This window comes from Leptodactylus fuscus, chromosome 3 (genome assembly GCF_031893055.1).
Source record: "Leptodactylus fuscus isolate aLepFus1 chromosome 3, aLepFus1.hap2, whole genome shotgun sequence".
Taxonomy (NCBI): domain Eukaryota; kingdom Metazoa; phylum Chordata; class Amphibia; order Anura; family Leptodactylidae; genus Leptodactylus; species Leptodactylus fuscus.
This window is the reverse complement of record NC_134267.1, coordinates 134,006,567-134,030,697: the sequence shown is the minus strand read 5'-3', so window position 1 is coordinate 134,030,697 and position 24,131 is coordinate 134,006,567. Positions and strand designations below refer to the sequence as shown.

Sequence of the window (24,131 nt, the reverse complement as noted above, 5' to 3'; positions counted from 1 at the left end):
AGAACCTGCCAGTGCCAGTGATTCTGTAGGTATAATTGACCATCTATGGCTCTATGAGTGGCAAAATATAAATAAGTTACAGCTTCTGGAAGGCTTGGAGTAAAAAAGACAAAAAAAAAAAAAAAATGAAAAACTGTTTTGTTGGAAAGGGGTTAATACTTTTACTTTTCAATATCCCCTTAAAGAAGTTGTCCCATCACAAGGATCCTATCTATACTGCTTGTTAATGTGGGTGTAAGACTTTTCCTAAATATTTTTACATATGTTTACATCTTGTTTTTACAGTGTTCAATCTATATTAAAAATTACATAGCGGCTTTGGGCAATGGGTCATTACGATTACAACGATACCATATTTATATTTGTTTTATTAGATTTTACTAAACAAAATGAGTTGCTGGGTTCACCATATTCTGTCATCTATATCTGTTTTATTGTTTTGTTGACAGAGTTGTATCAAGGTTCTTATTTGTGTTGGAAAGTTGTAGTTTTTATTGGTACCAATTTTTGGCATGTTTGAATTTCTGATCACTTTTTATTTCTATTTTTGGGAGAGGCGAGGTGACCAAAATATGATAATTTGCACATTTCAGTATATATTTCACAGCATTGACTGTAAAGGTTAAATAACCTTATTTTTGGGTAGTGCAGACTTGTACGCACATGAAAATTCTTAATATGTCTGTTTACCTTATTTTATTGACGTTATACATTTATTATAATTATAAAACTTTTTATTATTTATTAATTACACTTTGCTTTATATTGTTTTGTTTTTTTTAACTTTTCTTCCTGTCCGACAAGGGGGCTTGAACCTGGGTTCTCTTGATCCCCAGTGTAACCAACTGCAATACTGTCGTTCCCTTGTAATATAATGTAATGTACACATAATATCCCTATAAGGAAATAGGGAAAGGTAACCAGGAGGCTGTGGCATGAAAGTGCCATATTATTACATCAGTAAGCATTCACTACGTGCAGAGCAGAGCAGTAAGGGGTAAAGGTATGAATGAAAAAAAAATAGATTGGATTAATTCTCACTTCATTTGCAAATGGAGACTTGCAATAAATTCAACTGTTACATATAAAAATTTTAGTACTACTACTAGATTTTGTAAGATATATAGTTTTTTCCACTGAGCTTATTTTGTTTACTTCTAATTTATGTAAGTCCATAATTTTTTGCTTACTAATTTGTTAAAATATTTTTAGAGAGAGTCTTGGCCTTTAATACAAATTCCCATCACAGACAAAGGTATATTATACAAATTATGGCTACCCATAGTGGTGGCTGGAGGTAGCCAGAATTCTATCGTTTTACAATGGCTGTTTGAAGGGAGGCAGGTGATTTGAAGTGCCGGATCATATAAATGGAACTCTGATCGCTAGAAAGATATATTATACAATTAATTAGTATATAACTGTAACCCTTAAAAGGTGTAAAATATGGACACTTTCCTCCTAATTAACGATAAGTGAAATTTCCTGCAGGTCAAGGCCAAGTTCATTCTGTCCTCATTAACCTAAGTCTTTCTCTATAGACATACCCCATAAATATTTATATGACATATCAAATTATAATTAGTACCCGTCATGAGTCATGCATGTTTTTTTGTCAGTTACTCAGCAATAAGGACAACCAATCATGTTATCAATTTTTGCAGCTGCTATAGTAACTACATCAGATCCACATTTGCTATACAGTTATTTCTAATCTACTATTCCATATAAGCAGTCTTCAGGATTATTCTGCACGTTTACTGATACTGTATAAAATCAAAGCACTGCAAATAGTTAATGTAAACTACAACATAAACTGACACTTACTGTTATATAAGGAAAAACAAAATATTACCTTGGGATACTGTTTAACTGGTATCAGTACTCTTTCTGAAAGCTTTATGTTTTTGTTGCTGATGATGTCTAGATATTTTTTCTCCTCATCTTCTTTCTTTGCCTCCGACTCTTGAAATTTTTCTATTTCTGTAAAAAAGAAAACAAACAGCTAGTAGACCAACATGCAATATAAAGTTATCAATTATTCTGATTAGACAACAAGTCAAAGAGAAGTGACTTTTTATCTGTACCACAGCATATATTTTAGTTATGTAACAAATAGTTTAATTCAAAGGGCACACACCTATCAGCAGGCTCGCGCTCTCATATACATATATATATATATATATATATATATATATATATATATATATATATGTATGTCACAGGGAAATGATGAAACTAGGGATTTTATCAAATCCCAGATGTTAAAACAACAACTCTGTCGGGTCATTTCCCTAAAGAAAGTCCATGATTTGATCAAATCCCTGAACTGTTTTAGTGAAATGATGAAATAATAATGTTTAAGATACGAGAAGTATTTCTTTAGTAAAGCGGCATTATTAAATTTAGAGCAGGTAATACAACAATAGTCATTGAAACACAAATTATTTATTCAAAACTAATTAACCAAAGAAATAGGTACTTAAGGTGATATTTTTTTACTACTTCCATAACATAGTATTTTTTTTTACCATAATGGTCCTGTGTATGTGTTCATTGTAGTTTAAGTAGGGCGGCTAATTGTAAATTGCTCAATGACTGCAATCCCTTATTCTATCCTTTCGCGAGTCCACAAAGGTTTTATCATGCAGCTTGTTCAAAACACGTCCTGATAGTTTCATTAAACTGTTCTTCAGATACAAATTCGGACAGAGGTTTTTTTTTCTATATCTGAACCCATTTTTCGTGTGCTGCTTGACGTCAGAAGCGCGGCATGCTGGCCGGAACAGACGCCAGAGGGGAGTGGTGAGGTAAAGGGGGAGTGGTAACAAGCGAAACATAGAGCTGTGCGACTCCTAACTTGTGTTACTTCAGGGGAGTTCTTTTAAGATCTGAACTCATTTTTTGTGCGGTGTCACGTCAGAAGTGCGGCGCGTTGGCCGGCACGGACACCAGTGAAGAGCAGTGAGGAAAAAGAGCAGTAACAAGAGAAATACGAGCTGTGTGTGTCCAGAGTTGTGTTATTTCCGGTGAGTTTTTTTTTTAAGATCTGAACCCATTTTTCATGTCCGTCACGCCAGAAACCACGGCGTGCTGGTTGGCACGGACGCCGGAGGAGAGCAGTGAGGTAAGCCCTTGGTTCACATGGAGTTTTTTTTGGACTGGATTTTGATGTGGAATCCGCCTCCGAATCTGGCTGAAAAAACCACCTCCCATTGACTTTATTGGGAGCCATTCACTTCCTTTTTCCGCGAGCGGTTTCTTCCCACTCGCAGGGAAAAAGAAGCGACCTGCCTTTTCTTGCTGCGGATTCCACAGCGCGACACTCCCTCCCGACTATGCCCATTCACTTTGGCCTAATCCAGAGCGGAATGCCACGACAGCCGCGGCTAGCCGTGGGAGGCGGTTTTTGGTCTAGACTCTGAGGCGGCTTCCCGCATCAAAATCCGGTGCAAAAAAAACCCCATGTGAATCCAGCCTCAAGGGAGGGGGGGGGGGGGGTAGTCATAAGAAGAGAAACATAGAGCTGTGCGAGTCTTGACTTGTGTTATTTCATCATTTCACTAAAACAGTTCAGGGTTTTGATGAAATCACTGACTTTCTTTAGGGAAATGACCTGACAGAGTTATTATTTTAACATCTCCTATAGGGATTTGATCAAATCCTTAGTTTCATCATTTCCCTGCGACATATATCTAACAAAGGCTATTGCAGAGGTTCCCAAACTTCTCTCTTGTAGACCACTTTCAAAATTTTACTGGTTTTGGTGAACCCCCTGCTGCTACTTTTCTACCATATTCCCAAAACTCGTCTCGTCATAAAATGTGAGATTAGATCTAATGATGGTCCCGTCGAGTCCCCCGTGGACCCCTGGGGTCCACCTGGACCACTTTGGGAATCACTGGGCTATTGTATTCTTCAGACAGAAAAATATTGCTCCGTGTACCATGGACTTCATGAAATGCCTGAAAAGTCAGTGCTTCATAGCACAACTCATACAGCCTGCTTACTCAATAACTCAAGAGTGGAAACACCAAAATATACACTAATGAGAAAACTTAAGTACATCCACTTGTAATTGTGTTGTATCATGACATAATAAAAGAATAACTGATCCTTAAGAAGTTAGGCTAAAAAACTGAAGCAATGTGTAAAAAATTAAGTACACTGTTACTGCTTCCATAGGAATTATGAGGCTATGTGGCAGCCATGTGCTGCTGATCAGATTTCCTTTATTATCAGCAAGTGTACAATTTCTAAAGAATTCAGCCATGCGTTAATAAAATACCAAGGAAAAAAGTCATCAAAAAGTATCTGAGTGAAGCCATTGTTGCTGCCCATGAATCTTGGGAGGGTTATAATGCCATTTCCAAACAATTTGAAGTTCATCACTCTACAATGTGAAGGATTATTCACAAATGAAAAACATTCAAGACAGTTGACAATTTTCCCAATAGTGGTTGTCCTAGCAAAAATACCCCAATGTCAGTCAGCTCAATGCTCAGAGAACCTCTACAGACCTTAGTTAGCATGTTAAATGTTAAAGTTGTTGGCAGTACAATTAGACAAGGACAAAAAAGTATGGCTTGTTTGGAAGGGTTGCCAGGAAAAAGCCTTCCTACAAAAGAACATGGAAACACAGGTTGCAATGTTGCACCTATACAAACCACAAGACTTCTGGAACAATGTCCTACAAGAGAATGAATAAAAAAGAAAAGAATCATGGTGTTAAAATGGCCCAGTCAAAGCGCAGAACTAAACTAAACTAAAATGTGATGGTGGGACTTTAAGAAAGTGTGAAAGTAATTTATGTTTTGGGTTGATTGACTGGATTATTGAGTAAACATAATTTTGCTACATCTTATGATCTTGTCTGGTAGAAAAAAATGGGGAACTCACTGAATAAACAGAATACATTTAAACCAAAATGAGTCAGTCATATGTAATACCATATATATAATTATATTTAAGTGTGAATATGATTGATTAATCAAAAGTTAGGGCCTGTAAGCGGCAAAACCTCAGGACTATAAATCAAGCATGTTGAGGGACCACACCCTAAGACAGCATCTTCATTCACCAAACCTGTGGGTCAGTGTCTTGCTTTCACCCTGGCCAGTAAATCTTCTTAGGCAAGAGACTAAGAGATATTTCACAAAGAGGTGAAGTCCTGAAGCTTTTGGGAGTTGTCCTAAATTCTGTAACAAGAGCTATGCATAATCTACAACAAAAAAATGCTGCATTTCCGCAACATGGGCGTTAATATTAAAGATATTGCTGCTAAAACTGTCTCTACAAGCTATTGCTTCAACGACTAATAGCATATGTTGAGATTAGAAAACAAGTGGTTCAATGACAATGAATCAGAAATGCTGGTTTGGCCCCCACAGTCCCCAGACCTCAAACCAATTGAACATTTGTGGGTAGAGTTGAAGAAAAAGTTATATCCGTACCCAAGTGAGTCGACCATTATGTACCAACATTAGGAACATACACTCACCGGCCACTTTATTAGGTACACCATGCTAGTAACGGGTTGGACCCCCTTTTGCCTTCAGAACTGCCTCAATTCTTCGTGGCATAGATTCAACAAGGTGCTGGAAGCATTCCTCAGAGATTTTGGTCCATATTGACATGATGGCATCACACAGTTGCCGCAGATTTGTCGGCTACACATCCATGATGCGAATCTCCCGTTCCACCACATCCCAAAGATGCTCTATTGGATTGAGATCTGGTGACTGTGGAGGCCATTGGAGTACAGTGAACTCATTGTCATGTTCAAGAAACCAGTCTGAGATGATTCCAGCTTTATGACATGGTGCATTATCCTGCTGAAATTAGCCATCAGATGTTGGGTACATTGTGGTCATAAAGGGATGGACATGGTCAGCAACAATACTCAGGTAGGCTTTGGAATTGCAACAATGCTCAATTGGTACCAAGGGGCCCAAAGATTGCCAAGAAAATATTCCCCACACCATGACACCACCACCACCAGCCTGAACCGTTGATACAAGGCAGGATGGATCCATGCTTTCATGTTGTTGACACCAAATTCTGACCCTACCATCCGAATGTCGCAGCAGAAATCGAGACTCATCAGACCAGGCAACGTTTTTCCAATCTTCAATTGTCCAATTTCGATGAGCTTGTGCAAATTGTAGCCTCAGTTTCCTGTTCTTAGCTGAAAGGAGTGGCACCCGGTGTGGTCTTCTGCTGCTGTAGCCCATCTGCCTCAAAGTTCGACGTACTGTGCGTTCAGAGATGCTCTTCTGGCTACCTTGGTTGTAACGGGTGGCTATTTGAGTCACTGTTGCCTTTCTATCAGCTCGAACCAGTCTGGCCATTCTCCTCTGACCTCTGGCATCAACAACGCATTTCCGCCCACAGAACTGCCGCTCACTGGATGTTTTTTCTTTTTCGGACCATTCTCTGTAAACCCTAGAGATGGTTGTGCGTGAAAATCCCAGTAGATCAGCAGTTTCTGAAATACTCAGACCAGCCCTTCTGGCACCAACAACCATGCCACGTTCAAAGGCACTCAAATCACCTTTCTTCCCCATACTGATGCTCGGTTTGAACTGCAGGAGATTGTCTTGACCATGTCTACATGCCTAAATGCACTGAGTTGCCGCCATGTGATTGGCTGATTAGAAATTAAGTGTTAACGAGCAGTTGGACAGGTGTGCCTAATAAAGTGGCTGGTGAGTGTACAGAGGAAACTTGGGATCAGATTTCGGTGGAGACATGCTTGAATCTGACCGAGAGTATGCCCAGGATTCAGATTGAATGCCAAAGGTGGATTTACAAAATTAAAAATTTTCAGGAGCAAAACAGTAACAATGCAGTTATATGATAAGAATCTTTGGAACTATATAACTAATATGCCAAGATGGTTGTCTATAAAATGATAGTAGTCACACGTTTGAAGCTGTAGTTGGTCAGATATGGTGCTTCAAAGTCAAAAGCTCAAAATATTATTATCCTTTTGCTTATCGGTGTATTTGGCAAAACACTCTGCATTATATAACTCTCCAAATGTTTATTGGCTTGCCACGGGAAATTAAATTTTAAAAAAATCACATAGACAGACTCAACCATGTCCTATTATATATGTATTTTGGACATTAACCTTCATAAATTGAGATAATCTAACTCAACAAAAAGAAAATCTTAAGTCCAAGAAACTTTATTACAATTAGAGCAGCATTTTCTTTCAGTTAACAACCCTTCATCTAACTCACTGATTCTTATACAACTGACAGGGGATATAACAATGACTGTGGCAGCCTGCCAGTGGGCAGATTTGAAGAGGGATTCAGTGTGTAACTCACTGAATAAGTTGTGGAGATGCAGGAGGACACCAAAATGTGAATGTTAATAAGCTGGGAGGATGGGGAGTAGGAAGAAGGGGGATATGTATATGTGAATAATCCGGCAGGCAGGGAAGATGATGGGTATGAGGGGAGATATACGTGTGCATGTGTTTGGAATGTACTGGCAGGTGGAGGAGAACACACATGAATGCAAGAGCCAATAAATGTTCAGGACACAAAAGACATTCATTGTTTTTTGTTAGTCATCTTATGTTCCCTGTCTCTGAACCCTCTAGGAATTGTAGTCCAGGCAGTGTTTCCTAAGTATGCAGCCTCCACTGAACTGTATTGCATTTCCCAGAGGACAAATGCAAAATATGTAGTCCTGCTCAGCAAAACTGTGGCCATTAGCTTTGTGTACATGCAGGTATCAGAAGTACACAACTGTAAGGCAAAATTTAGCAGTGACAAGCAGAATGAAAGGCAGAAAACAGTAGAGTAAGAGGAAGAATACAGCAGAATAAATGGAAGAATACAGCAGAGAAATCGGCAGAATACAGTGGAGTAAGAATAATGGTCCAGCGTGCGTAACAGCGGCCATTATGGCTAGAGTCTTTTTCACAGCCCTGCAAAGATAAGAATGATTTGTCAAATCCCATGAAATACCATTAAGGAAACACACTGCATTTGCCTTTTATTGTATTCTAGCGAATTGGAGCAAGTTAGTTCAACCCCTGTATAGAGCTTGCACTTGAAAAGGTTAAACACTGAAGAAAAGGTTGCACTAGAGAGGAGTAGCTCATAATTCATAAAAAGAACCTTTTATCATATGACATTCTGCCCTCCCCTCAGTCTTCATTTTTCTTGCCTAAGTAATGAGAAAGCTATTTGTTATATCACTCTCACAATGTTCCAGAGTTATAAAAGAGGCTTTGACCCATAACACCTTTTTGTTGTGACCTGAATCGCCAATTAAAGATTTATCACCAGATCGGCAATAAAAAGCTGGAAGAGGTGACACTAACTCTGACATACTGAATGGAGAGGAGAAGATATAGAAGGCATTGTGTGTCTGGGCAGAATCTCCTTTATCATAGAGAAATATTGATCATCGTAATAATATTCCTAATGTACCTGAAATGTTCAGTGTAGTTCATTTTAATTAGAAACAAGTGATTTCCAGTAAAATAGGTTTCTACAATTTTTTTGGAATGTTATGTATGTTAGTGCTATACTTATTAGAATAAATTGACTGTATTATAGATGTAGTGTTCTGTAAAAAAGACCTTGACTAGACTTCTATGAGTTCATACTCTAGTTAGAGCACCCTCAAATTTATGTTGACTTACAAATAGGTTTTTCTAAAGCATTCCCTGGGGATATTCTAGTAAAAATTTGTAGCATGCCACATCCAATGTCATACTATGGAGGCATTCATTTTTTCCGAGAAGTTTCTAGAAATGAGCAAGCATAGACTTTACTGTTGTAAAAAAAAAAAAAAGCGCCAGGGAAGGTGGGAGGGGAATCGAATATTTCCTGTGTGGTATTCGACCGAGTACACCAATAGCTATGCAGGGGAGGTATTCAATCGAATACTACAATTCGATTGAATACTATTCGCTCATCTCTACCGAGAATCCATTGTTCTAACTCAAAGAAAAAACCAAAAAGAATATGGGGCAAGCTTATCTGATGAATACTAACAATAGTAACCCTGCCCCTCGTTCTGCCTTCTATCTGAGAAACTACAATACATTATTCTCATCTCAGGTTTAAGACTCCAATGATTCATCAAAAAAGTCACTCCTGTTGTGAGTAGTGAAATGAGAATCTACGATACACAGATAGCACTGCTGCTAGGAGTACACAATCCAAAGTCTAAATTCTAAATCTATGGAAGTATACTCTCTTTCATAGCTTAGAGACTAATTGTATTTTTTTTGTCAAAACCCACCATTAAAACAGTGCAACCCTTTTGACGCTCTGAAACTGTCATCTTATCTCTTTCTCTGCCAAATAAAATCCATATTTATAGAAGACCTGGCAGGAGAGTTCTGCTGCCCGAACCACGGGCAATATATCCCAAAAGATTCCATTGTTTCAAAAGATTTATATTTAAGGGAGCCTTCACACGGAGTATACGCTCTGCTCATTTTGAACGTAAAAGTCGTTCAGAATGAGTGCGTAAAAACCAGCTTCCATTGACTTGAATGGGTGCCGGCATACGTGCGCTACCCATTGAAATCAATAGGAGGTTTTTTTCTCTATTGCTTTCAATGTGATATGCACACCTGTCATACCCGAAAGGTTGTTCAGCTAATGATCTTATAGGGAAGGAGACAAGTGAAGTGCATTATCAGTCATTTAAATTAGAATTGGAACTGGTGAAACATAGTGGTAGAGGGGCACATATGGCTAAGGTAGATATCCAATCCACTTTCAGGTTATTACCTTTGCATCCAAACAATTTTAATTTTACAGGTCGTTGGTTTCAAGGAAAGTTTTATATAGATAAATATTTACCAATTGTTCTGTATCATGTGCATACTTTGAAAAGTTCAGTTCATTTTCACTACGAGCACTGCAGAGGGGTCAGGGACAGAATATGTCACTGCTTTGATGATTTTTGCTGGTGGGGCCCACATGCACGGAAATTTGTAAGGAAATAGTATGAAAGTTTTTGAGTTTTTGCTGATGGTTTTAGTAGTAAATGAACCTAGAGAGGGACAGAGACTACAGCATCTACGAGGGTCATGTGTGGCCTGCGTATCCCTTATATCCCCGCCTGAGCATCCAAGAGGAGGACAGCTCCCCTGAGTGTATTAAGACTTGCCTGATCTACAAAGCAATTCCCACATAGTGAACATGAATATGGCTTCTCTACTGTGTAAACTCTGTGTTTAAACTCTCCAACCCATTTCTGGTTGCTACCGCTCCAGCAACACCTCTAGCCAGCAGGGGCAGGAAGTGATCATCTGGCGAGAGTAGCATGGTCCCCAGCCCTTAGCAAAACTGATACGTATACTGTTAGGGTCGTAAGGTCCATCTGCATATTCTCTCAAGCAATGGAGGGCAGAGTTTGGTAGCAGTTATGGTAGGTTATCCAGAGCAGAGAGTGAATCTCCAGTATGAGAAGAAATTCCCTTAATGCCTTTTCAACCAACTTGACTAAAAATAAAATCCTCACTTTCATTAAAATGGAGCTGTAACACAGCATAAGAAAAGCATCCTTGGAAAATGTAGAAGCTTCCCTAAAAGGTGATGTGATTAAAGAAACTTAAAACGTACCTCCAGTTATAAACAATTTGTCATTAATTATTAGCCTAAATGTAGAAGGAAACTGAGATCCTTAGTAAAGATATATTACATTGCTTTTTATATTCAAATACACTCCTATTATTTATGTACTGTTTATAACTGGAAGTACAACAACTTACTAGGATAGACAACAGTTGTCTAACTGTTGGCGGTCCAATTTCTAGACCGCCCACTGATCATGAGGAAAAGGAACCCCATAAACCCCATTTCAATTTGAGAGACAGTTGTGTATGTGTGCTGGCCAAGCACAGTGCTCAGCTAACTTTTCCAATCCCATAGACCTTCAATCGGATGATTCCTATTAATTCCCCATCGACCATTCTACTGATGGTCCCACCTTTATAACCCCAAGGAATCAGACATTTTTCCAGCTTTTTAAAATAAAAAAACGCATATGCCATTTACATAAGAGCTGTTTCAGCGGTAATCTGGTCTATTATGTCCAACTATGTGCACGTTTTTATGCAATACAAAGATTTGTAACATTTTTTATAGGCCTAAGAAGTTACAGTTAGATATCCCTTGACTCCTATTCACATTCTGGTTGACTTGCTTTTGCAGCAATTAGTTTATTTTGATTCCTTGAAATGTTTTTGTTAGGTGTCCCTGCATTATCTTTACATTTGTTTAGTGTGCTTTATTGTTACATACTACCAAGAAGTGATTAAATGTGAACATACAGTTCCAGGCTTGGGAACACGCTGAATTTCTGGTAGACACAAAGGCATTTGATCTACAGCTTGCCAAATATATATATATATATATATATATATATATATATATATATATATATATATACAGTTAGGGCCAGAAATATTTGGACAGTGACACAAGTTTTGTTATTTTAGCTGTTTACTAAAACATGTTCAGAAATACAATTATATATATATATAATATGGGCTGAAAGTGCACACTCCCAGCTGCAATATGAGAGTTTCCACATCCAAATCGGAGAAAGGGTTTAGGAATCATAGCTCTGTAATGCATAGCCTCCTCTTTTTCAAGGGACCAAAAGTAATTGGACAATGGACTCTAAGGGCTGCAATTAACTCTGAAGGCGTCTCCCTTGTAAACCTGTAATCAATGAAGTAGTTAAAAGGTCTGGGGTTGATTCCAGGTGTGTGGTTTTGCATTTGGAAGCTGTTGCTGTGACCAGACAACATGCGGTCAAAGGAACTCTCAATTGAGGTGAAGCAGAACATCCTGAGGCTGAAAAAAAAGAAAAATCCATCAGAGAGATAGCAGACATGCTTGGAGTAGCAAAATCAACAGTCGGGTACATTCTAAGAAAAAAGGAATTGACTGGTGAGCTTGGGAACTCAAAAAGGCCTGGGCGTCCACGGATGACAACAGTGGTGGATGATTGCCGCATACTTTCTTTGGTCAAGAAGAACCCATTCACAACATCAACTGAAGTCCAGAACACTCTCAGTGAAGTAGGTGTATCTGTCTCTAAGTCAACAGTAAAGAGAAGACTCCATGAAAGTAAATACAAAGGGTTCACATCTAGATGCAAACCATTCATCAATTCCAAAAATAGACAGGCCAGAGTTAAATTTGCTGAAAAACACCTCAAGAAGCCAGCTCAGTTCTGGAAAAGTATTCTATGGACAGATGAGACAAAGATCAACCTGTACCAGAATGATGGGAAGAAAAAAGTTTGGAGAAGAAAGGGAACGGCACATGATCCAAGGCACCACATCCTCTGTAAAACATGGCGGAGGCAACGTGATGGCATGGGCATGCATGGCTTTCAATGGCACTGGGTCACTTGTGTTTATTGATGACATAACAGCAGACAAGAGTAGCCGGATGAATTCTGAAGTGTACCGGGATATACTTTCAGCCCAGATTCAGCCAAATGCTGCCAAGTTGATCGGACGGCGCTTCATAGTACAGATGGACAATGACCCCAAGCATACAGCCAAAGCTACCCAGGAGTTCATGAGTGCAAAAAAGTGGAACATTCTGCAATGGCCAAGTCAATCACCAGATCTTAACCCAATTGAGCATGCATTTCACTTGCTCAAATCCAGACTTAAGGCGGAAAGACCCACAAACAAGCAAGACCTGAAGGCTGCGGCTGTAAAGGCCTGGCAAAGCATTAAGAAGGAGGAAACCCAGCATTTGGTGATGTCCATGGGTTCCAGACTTAAGGCAGTGATTGCCTCCAAAGGATTCGCAACAAAATATTGAAAAAAAATTTTTTTGTTTGGGTTATGTTTATTTGTCCAATTACTTTTGAGCTCCTAAAATGTGGAGTGTTTGTAAAGAAATGTGTACAATTCCTACATTTTCTATCAGATATTTTTGTTCAACCCTTCAAATTAAACGTTACAATCTGCACTTGAATTCTGTTGTAGAGGTTTCATTTCAAAACCAATGTGGTGGCATGCAGAGCCCAACTCGCGAAAATTGTGTCACTGTCCAAATATTTCTGGCCCTAACTGTATATATATATATATATATATATATATATATATATATACTGTATATATATATATATATATATATATATGTATATATAAAACCATTTCCAGAGAGTATGTTTGAGTAATTCAGTGTGTTTTACAAGCATTTGGCTGTATCGATCTATGTTGTTGTCTACACATTCTGGTCCATCTGTATACCTAGGAATTCTGCCGAGTTTTGCATTATTGGTAATTTTAACATAATGCATAACACTAAGAAATTTTTATAGAAAAAGTCTAGCCAATATTTTATTTGAGCATGCATGCTTTAAAAGACTATGAGGAATAGGGGCAACATGGTTGCTCAGTGGTTAGCACTGTAGCCTTACAGTGCTAGGGTCCTGGGTTTCAATCCCGCCAGGAACAACAACTGCAAGGAGTTTGTATGTTCTCCCCATGTTTGCGTGGATTTCCTCCCTTTTTACTAAGACATACTGATAAGCAAAAAATGTACATTGTGATCTCCATATGGGGCTCACAATCTACATAAAGAAAATGAAAAAAAAAAGACTGAATAACTTAATATTCAAAAAATGTGCTAAAGGAACATGCTCATAATAGTTTATTCATTCATCAACAATGTACATTCATATGATGGAAAAAAGCTTCTAAATGGCTACTTACATGCCTAGCCACATAGCTCCACAAAATCTATCCAAGTGTCTCAGACCAGAGACGTTACACCAGTCCTCAGCTTTCCTACTTCTTTTCCTACTGTGATTATATCTAGGTATGCCCTTGCAAAGGGATCTCATTAATAGATATATATACAGATACATAATTTATCTTCATTATCATTAAATTCAATAACTCTTGACAAATGCTATCGATTTTCACTATAAATCAGTAATACAAAAAATACCTTGCTTAAAGGGGAAGGTCTATGATTGGAAATCATTTTCTTTATCTTTTATCTACCTAGAGACAAAATTATTTGCTAATTAATCAATGAAAAAAATTTCTGCAACTTTATTATTGATGACCTAGCGCAGTTAGCTGACACCTAATGTCATCTTCAGCCACGCCTCCTCTTCCAGCGAAGTCTTCGGGTCCTGTCTTCCTCCGGCGCTCGCGAACTGCCGTTGATAGAAAATGTCACGGGTGCATGTGCAGTAGCATGCTGCTACTACTACTACTACTGCTGCTACTGCGCATGCACCCGCGCCATTTTTTATCAATGGCAGTTCGCGAGCACCGGAGCAAGACGAGACCCGAAAACATCGCTGGAAGAGGAGGCATGGCTGAAGATAATGTCGGACCCTGAATGCCCGCCCACCGTGCACGATAGATAAGTTTAACATATTCTTTTTTAGAGTTTTATTTTAAAACAGGGGGGTAGTTTAATATAACTCTAGCAGTGCCTGAATAGCCTTTTTAAAGGCTATTCACGGATATGTGGGGCTCTATCAGCATGATTTTGCTGACAGAGCCCCTTTAATTTCTGAGACACATTTACAACTATAACGCTTTAACAAATTTGCCCCTTTCCTGTTGTGTCCATCCTGTATTATATATTCTTATTAACAAACCTTTTTACACCACACTATAAGGTTCAGGTATGTACCAAGGATGTTACTTTAACATAACTAGACTATAATATTCATCACTTTAAGAAAGCCATCTCTTGTAGAAACTAGATCATTGTATACAAGCCATAGAAACCTATTATTTATGCACATATTGTATTTGGTCTATACTATACTGTAATTGGACTTACCAATCTTCATCAACTGTTTAATAATGTATTGGAGGAAAACTAAATTGAACAATACAATTTCCATTATAATAATGTATTTTAGTTTATGTATAAATTTGGCTTCAAGTCTACACTGAGAAAAATATTACATTGTCACTATCACTTTGTCTGGTCAGCTGCTTGCATTCATTTGTCCTGCATCAACATCCATTTTTCTCCAGTAATCGGTTCACTTTTTAAAATAATGATAACAATTACTGGCATGGAGCAAATGCAATACAACTAGCAATGTGCAATGTCATGGGGAATGATACATGCTCAATTACATTTTTCTCAGCTGTAACCAATAAATAGCCTGCAGAAAATAATTGCTGAAGAAATTACAATCTCTATAGAATCTCTAAAATACCACCATCAAAAAAATGTGGCAACGGCAAGATATATTGACATATTATTGCATATTATATCAAGAAGCAGGTTGGCTGCACTGCTTTTATTAACTCATTTTGGCAACCACTACTTATCAACTACCCAATGGGAAAAATACAGTACTTTTTCCAATTTCTCCTTATTGTCAGTTGAAACCTTTTTCACTTAGATGTCAAGACTTCTGTGTTTAAAGGATTATTAATGTATATTATCTGGTTTGTAAATAAATTAGACAACTGTATATTGGCTGCTAACCACTCAACTAGATGTTCTAAGAAAAAGGGTTCAATACATACAATGTATGTTTGTTTTATGGAAGTTATGATATAACTAAAGAGAAGTATTTAACACCTATACCCACCGACACACGTGTAGTGAGGGTAAGCCTGTATGGAGTATAGCTGCTGAATGTTATGGACACAGTGAGTATGCTGCTGAATAACCGGGGTCTTGTAAACCCATACAAAATAAATGTTAGGCCGGTGCCCCAAATGACAAAATAAAATCATGGCATTTTACAGTCCCTGCAAAGTGGATGGGATTCTAGAAAACCCCATCCACACATTACAAGAAAACATGCACAGCAGACACGCTGTGATTTCCACACGTTGTATTGGAAATCGCAGCATATCAATTATACCTACGCAAACACCGGTGGTTTCCCTATAGGTATAATTTTTTTCCCTATATGAATAATTGAAGCAGAAAGTCTGCAGAGGAAACCACTGCAGACTTTCTGTGAAAAGGGCTGCGGGAAAAACCACAATACACAAAACTGACTGCTGTAGGAAGGGAATATATAAGCAGTGCAAGCGTATATCAGGGACAACTAATGCTCACTATGGCTCCTCTGCAGACCTTTTGTCCCTATTATACCTAGGGCCAGTATTTCCATAGTTAAAACTGACATACTGTGATTTACAAAACGCTTTTTGAAATTGCTGCATTTCCTATGCGGATATTTTTCTGCAATATGTGGATGGGGTTAGCCAGAATCCCATACACTTTGTAGTTACTGTAAAATGCCATGACCAAATCGCGGTGTTTTCATGACATGGAGCTCCAACCTTAAAGGGGTTGGCCAATTTCAGACCAATATTTAGAGACAGATGTCAGTGTTTGTATAATAAAAAGTTGCACAATTTTCCAATATACTTTCTGCATGAATTCCTCACAATTTTCTAGATCTCTGCTTGCTGTCATTTTTTCTGTTACTTCTAGTGCATAAAACTCTGACCATGGTCATGTGATTTACGGTCCATGGTCATGTGATTTGCGGTCCATGGTCATGTGGTAATCACACAGGTGCACAGCTCGTTACCAGGCAGATGTCTGATTACTGTCCTGTAACCATAATGACCTGTGCACCGGTGCGATCACCACATGACCATGGAAAATTGTTGGAAAATTGTAGAACTTTTTATTATACAAGCAATAACAATTGTCTGTCAATCTTGGTCTGAAAGTGGACACCCCCTTTAAGGAAACACAGTACACTTTCTCAACTTATTTTTTTTTACAAATGGCTTTTCCATTTTGGCCTTACTTTTGTGAAATAAATTCTGAAGCGGTGGAATCCATTGTGCGTTCTTCTTTGTTTTTCTCATGACTGTCATTTTGTCTTTCAGCTATTAAAAGTACTGTGAGGAAATCTATGTAATGTATTAAGATTTACTAAGCCAATAGATTTGATGAATTTCTGGATAGCTCAGTAAACAGAGACTCTCAGGGACTACATTAAAGTTGTATAGTTAGACAGTAACATATGAAGAATTATGGTTTTGCAATACCATTTGTGACATTTGAGCATGTTATAAAGATCATAAAGAGAAGTAAGTTAAACTCTAAAGTTTGGAATATGCTGTTCTCTACAGCATTAGTAAAATCCCCTAGACATTCATCCTTTAAATTATTTTTAAAATTCCAAAATCCTTTATTTTTCAGCTACTCACTGTATGTCCCTAGGCCAGGGCACCCAGCTGTGCTTTTCACAGCACATCCAGAGAGTGAGATAGGCCAATTATTTTCATACCTAGTGTGGCGGTGTGAAAAAAATATCAAAAACAAGCATTCAAGCAACCATGAGAGGTGTCATTACATTTACCTTTAGTAAAAACCAGCTCATCTACATTCATAAATAATCCATATCTGCAAGTGTCTGAAATGTAATGCAGCAGTTACAAAACAGAAGTTCTTAATAAACACTTCTGCTATCGGCTCCATCCTTCTGAATTACTATCTTTGATCTTTTCTTAATTTCCTTTTCACAGTCATGTTGATTTGTCTTTGATCTCCCACATTCTAAGGATTTCCTTTAAAAAGAAAAAGAACACTCCTGGATTGTTTGATGAGAGAAATGAATGTGTTAGATTTCTCTTTGACTTTTGCCTCTGATAGACAACATAGAAAAGAAAGAGTAAGTAATGTCTAAATCAATGGAGCACAGAAAATAAATACAAAGTAGAATTTGCAATATTTCTCTTATTATTACTGGTCTATAAAATGTTCAGTAAATCCACAGTGTATCATTGATGGTGACCATTATTAGAGTACTGCAAAAAAAAAAAAAAAATGGAACAAAGATCATTTCTAGAGATGAGCAAACGCCGTTCGATCGAATTGGTATTCGATCGATTATCAGGCTGTTCGAGGTATTCGATTCCAATCGAATACCACATGACAAACACAGTAAAAATTCGTATCCCCTCTCCCCTTCCCTAGCGCGTTTTTTGCACCAATAACTGTGCAGGGGAGGTGGGACAGGAACTACGATAACGGAGGCATCGAAGAAAAATTGAAAAAACCCATTGGCTGCCGAAAACATGTGACCTCCCATTTATAAGAATAGCAGCCGCCATCTTCATTTTGCGGTCAGAGATAGGGAGAGAGACATAGCTGCTGAAGGCTAGATAGGGTTTAGCTTCAGATAGGCAGGGAAAAACTGAAGAACAACAACAGCTCTTTTCATAGCTATACTGCAGGGAGAGGAGTCGATGTATGCTCAATCCAGCTTTGCAGGGTGTGTCCCCCCAAACGTCAAAGTGGGATAGACAGCACTTGTCAGGCTATATACGCTAAACCCAGGTTTACACCGTGTCTACCCTCAAACGCCAAAGTGGGATACACAGCAATTTAGTCAGGCTATATACGCTCAATCCAGTTTTTAATGCTGTACCCCCCAAAAGCTAAGTGGTATACAGCAAATCCGTCAGTCCATATAAACTCAATCCAGTTTTTAATGCTGTACCCCCCAAAAGCTAAGTGGGATACACAGCAATTCAGTCAGGCTATATACGCTCAATCCAGTTTTTAATGCTGTATCCCCCCCAAAAGCTAAGTGGTATATAGCAATTCCATCAGTCCATATACGCTCAATCCAGTTTTTAATGGTGTGTACCCCCACAACCTACCTGGGATACACAGCAATTAAGTCAGGCTATATATGCTCAATCCAGCTTTCCTCGGTGTGTACCCCAAAAAACCTAAGTGGTACACAGAAAATCTGTGTACAGTATATATAAGCTGAATCCAGCTTTCCTGGTTGTATTCCACTCCCAAATAAAAGTGGTATACAGCTGAATTTTGGTCAGTTCCAAAGGACTCTGTGTTTAGATTTGGCTCAGTCACAGCTCCAAAACATGCCTTGGAAGGCAAGGATTCCTTTAGTGGCTCCATTTCAGCAACTCAACTCACCTTAAGGGCAAGAAAAGTGAATTTTGTAAGGTCTTACCACATGACACACACACACATCCACAATGACAGGTCAGGGTGGGTACTGTTGGATTTCCCATTGCCTATTCCATCTGTGGTTGTCATGGGCAACGTGATTTAAACGGGTGCTTGGTAATGTTTCTTTAACTTAAAATTTGGGTTTCTGTCTATCCAATTGGGGAGAAAAGAAGGTTTGCAGGTATTTTTTCCACTTTCATAGTGGTTTTTTTGAGTGTAGAAAGTGTGTAGTTGATAGGCTGTGATGGTGGGGTGAAACTGTGACTTGGGCGTGTTAGATGCCCCCAGGCATGCTTCCCCTGCTGTCCCAGTTGCATTCCAGAGGTGTTGGCATCATTTCCTGAGGTGTCATAGTGGACTTGGTGACTCTCCTGAGTCGAATTGTGGGTTGCCCTGAAACGAACAATTTTTCCCCATAGACTATAATGGGGTTCGATATTCATTCAAATAGTCAAATATTGAGCGGCTATTTGAAACAAATAACAAATATCGAATATTTCACTGCTCACTCATCACTAATAATTTCAAAGTAAATGTAAGTCCCATGTGGTAGGCAGGGCTTGACTTAGTTGGGGTACTTTGTGATGGCCACAAATAGGTAGCCGCAAGCTGCAGCTGTGACGGGGCACAAGTGCAGACTTGAATGGCTTAAGGACAACAAGTAGTCAGATAAAGATAGGTGTCAGATCCAATATTCACTAGTCTTAGGTGAGGTGTCTAAGGGTAAAGTAGTAGAGTAGTCCAAAGTACAAGTGTAAAGCAATGGGCAAAGTCTGGGAATAGCACAAGGTTATACACTGGCTATAAACTTAACAGGTTTTTCGGGCAGAAAATCTTTTTTTTTTTTTTTTTTTTTTTTGTATAAAGGTCTGTTAGTGCTAGTGATGGGTTAATAAGTACACCCATATACCTTTAGCAGTGTTTGGAGTGATTTCTGAGTCTTTCCGGTTGCTGCTGCATCCTCTGTGTTTGTATACATGGTGTTACCTTCCTGCTGTGCAGCTTCCTGTGTAGCAGTTGCACTAACTCCCCCTTCTCTCTCACTCTGTTACAAAACCCTGCGTCTCACTAAGCTTAGCCTCTCCCACTATCACTAACGAGCGATCCTGCCCATCACTAGCCCCTTTCATCCTCCCTGGTCTCCCTGGCTAACCTATTCCACCCACTGCTAGAAGACAGGGAGAAACCGTTCCCCGGACACAGGAACGCTTGGTAAGTATTGCAGGGGTTGGGAAGGGCGAAGAGTGACAGTGACATTCCGTTTCGGAAGCGGTGAAACGGAACGTCACCGGATTATTAGAAAGTGTCCCTGGACCACTTCAGAGATATGAGGAATTATAGATTTTTTTTAATTGATGTAAATTAGAAGTTAGGTGGGGGAGGGAGTTTAGTTTAGGGGTTAATTATCAGTTTATCCTGGACAACACCTTTAAAGATCTAGCAAGATGGTGGCAAGACATGACAAACTTGATTAACTTGTCGCTCAGGCACTCTAATAACGGGAATGCTGGGTTAAATAGCAATCAGAATGTTGATGATTAAAAACAGCCAATAGGAGGTCTGGCTGCAAAGCAATGGAGCACAACACAGAAAGAGTCAGCAAATACAGTTTGAAGCTAGATAGTGTGGGCAACAAGCCTAATTCTGACAGCTAGGCGTAGCATTATCCCAGGAATCCCGCAGAATAAAAATAGTGCAACACCAGTAGGATAAGCAACACTGCTGTCTGTAGTGCATAATAACACATATTTAATTCATTGTCACATACATTTCCTATAAATCCCTATGAGGAACAAAAAACTAAACATTGAAAAATTATTGAACCTTTAAAGCCTTGTGCAGATAGCAAAGTAATATGCACAGATCTGTTCAGCAGTGTGATACGGGTCATGTGGTGCTTTCGAGAGCTTTGCTTCTACAGAATAATTTCTCTGCAGTACTGCATGCTGATTTCCATGAAACCCATTACATAAAACTTCTACATTTCTCCATGGAAGCATACGGAAGTATTGCATGAGCTCACAGATTTACACATGCTGTACTGTGTATCATTGTGACCTAGATTCCGAATACAGCTTTTACCCAAGTGGTCTTTTTAAATAATTTACTAAAGTTCATTAGTCAGTGAGTCATTGACACTATTTATAAGGTCTCATATAGATCTGCTGATATCATTTTACAGTAATTTGGAAAGTAATTTCCAGAACTATCTAGTTCTTTAGACAACAGAGCAATCTCGTCTGAACTCTTCAATAACTAATCTTTATTCAAGATTATTCAGCAAATTTTCTGAAACACTGCATTATACAGTACAGACCAAAAGTTTGGACACACCTTCTCATTCAAAGAGTTTTCTGTATTTTCATGACTATGAAAATTGTGAATTCACACTGAAGGCATCAAAATTATGAATTAACACATGTGGAATTATATACTTAACCAAAAAGTGTGAAACAACTGAAAATATGTCTTATATTCTTCAAAGTAGCCATCTTTTACTTTGATTCCTGCTTTGCACACTCTTGGCATTCTCTTGATGAGCTTCAAGAGGTAGTCACCAGAGATGGATTTCACTTCACAGGTGTGCCCTGTCAGGTTTAATAAGGGGGATTTCTTGCCTTATAAATGGGGTTGGGACCATCAGTTGTGTTGTGCAGAAGTCAGGTGGATACACAGCTGATAGTCCTACTGAATAGACTGGTAGAATTTGTATTATGGCAAGAAAAAAGCAGCTAAGTAAAGAAAAACGAGTGGCACTAAAATATTCTAAAATAATAGTATCACATAAAAAGCAAACAGTAGTGCAAACCCTTTAAATACAAAACAGTGCCACACAGTATGAAGGTATCAAAGTCTTGAAGCGAAAAATAATAATAATCATATATAAAAATGTACAGTGAAAAACTGAATCATCCATGACTATGCACTAAATGCTATAGGTTTGGCAAATACATGTATTAAAATATTATAAAATAATAGTGTTATATAATAAGAAAATAGTAGTACCAAACCTCTAAATACATAAGAGTGCCACACAGTGTGCAGGTATCAAAGCAGTGAAATAATCATAAATAAAAATGTTTAAATACATAATAGTGCCATACACTTCAGTCCTACAGTGAAAAACTACATCATGCATGACTGTGCCCCAAACACTATAGATTTGGCAAATACATGTATTAAAATATTATAAAATAATAATGCCATACAACATACAACATGAAAATAATACTGCCAAACCTTCAAACTTATAACAGTGCTATACCTTATGCAAATAACAAAAGACATACTGTGAAAAAATTGTATCATACTGCAGTGTAAAAATAAGAGCACTACAATGTTCTAAAATAATAGTGTCACACAATAAGCAAATAGTAGTACCAAACAATTAAGTACATAACAGTGCCATACAATGCACAAATAGTCATTCAGCAAAAAATAATAGTGTCTTAAGATATACAAACATGCCGGATGCCTAGGCAGAGTGAATTCCACCTGGAAGAAGACGTGGGGACGCAGCGCGGAGAAGACTTCTAAAGGTAAGAGAAGAACCAGCGTTGATTGGCAGAATGTATAGCATATACATATCAACGCCGGTTCTGCATCGAACCTTAAACTTCGAACAGCTAGTAGTGTTCGATCGAATACGAGTATTTTGAATACCGTAGTATTCGATCGAACACCTACTCGATGGAACACTACTCGCTCATCTTTAGTTAGGGAACTTATGTAATTATTGAAATCAGTATTTGGAACATGAATCCTAATCACAGGAAAGGTACTGATAGGAGGATTGCAAATGCGGCTAGATTGGTGCTCATACCTAGGTGGTTAGCAGTGAGAATGCAGAGGAGTATAGGCTGATGCACAATGGAGGGCAAATGCAATCTTACTATTATAAATGTGAAAATTTGGATGTTTGTATGTTCCTCGATCACACAAAAACGGCTGAACAGATTTGAATGAAATTTGGCAAATAGATAGTTTGCAATCACTATTAAAACATAGGCTACTTTTTATCCCGGTAAATGACTTCACGACTGTTATGAATTTATGTTTACATACTATATTAACTGCTCTTGGCAGCAGCTTCTCTCAGGTTCTGATAAAGCCAGGTCTGTTATCTCTCTGTGTAAACACACAGCTAACCCTGAATCCATTGTGTACATGCATTTGCATATTATCTGATCTGCTCCATTCAGTGCTTACACACTTGATGGGACAACACCTTTAATCCAAATTTTCAGTTTGCCAATTTTAAACATGCCTGAAAAAAGAAAATCTAATTTGTCGCAAAATTCTAAAACAACAAGAGCTATGAAGGTAGCCAGAAGTCAACAGAGTTCTCCTCAAGCGGAGCCTAGTGGGATCATCGATGCCAACAACACACTCATTATATGGCATCCCAGCGAGCTGCTGACATGCCGGAATAATCACAGGCATGGTGCAAAAAACAAGTTCAGCGGCAGGCCAGCTTGAGAGCTGCCAAAACGCTGGAGCAGACGGATCATCGATGCCAACAATACACTCATTATATGACATCCCAGCGAGCTTCTGAGGTGCCGGAACAATCATGGACGTGGCGTGAGGAACGAGTTCAGCAGCAGGACAGCTTGAGAGCTGCCGAAACGCCGGAGCAGGCGAACCATCAACCACAGCAATTTGTTGAATATAAGCGGATCATCAACGCCAACAACATGCAGATGAAGTCGCGGGCAGAGGCCAGTCTACTATATTTCATATAACTCCTACATAGAGGTATATAAACTGATGTGATTTAGAAATACATTACAGCACACATCCTCTTGGTTATTTGGGTTATTTAGTCGCAGCATGAAGCAGCCCTGCTGTGTTTTCTTGAAAAATCTATTGTAACTGTTTACAAAAAGACTTATTACACCACAGTGTCCTCTTAGATAGCTAAACACTAGGTAGTCTGAGAGAAAGTCAAATAAACTCTTAATTAATGAGAAAGCAAACTCAATTAGACAGATCCAACCCCCCCTTATTCAGTTACCATACCCCAGCTTGAGTCACCGAATAATATTTTGTCACTTATTTAGATGGAAATGTGATACACAACTTAACACTGTACTAAATTACATACACTTTTTTTTACATACATACATACATACACACTTCTACAGTAAATGAAAAGTTTTGTTAACG

General features: G+C 38.5%; 1 protein-coding gene across 3 annotated transcripts in view; it reads right to left on the bottom strand.

Moving 5' to 3' along the window:
• Positions 1 to 24,131, bottom strand: part of KHDRBS2 (KH RNA binding domain containing, signal transduction associated 2) — a 274,351-nt gene that overhangs the window by 207,927 nt on the left and 42,293 nt on the right. For all 3 annotated transcript variants that reach the window (XR_012715334.1, XR_012715335.1, XM_075268390.1), the window contains exon 2: positions 1,856 to 1,983. Coding sequence is in view for 1 of the 3 variants with exons in the window: in XM_075268390.1 (XP_075124491.1) it covers positions 1,856 to 1,983 (128 nt within the window). In the remaining 2 variants the exon portion in view is untranslated. The remainder of the gene's footprint in view (positions 1 to 1,855; positions 1,984 to 24,131) is intronic.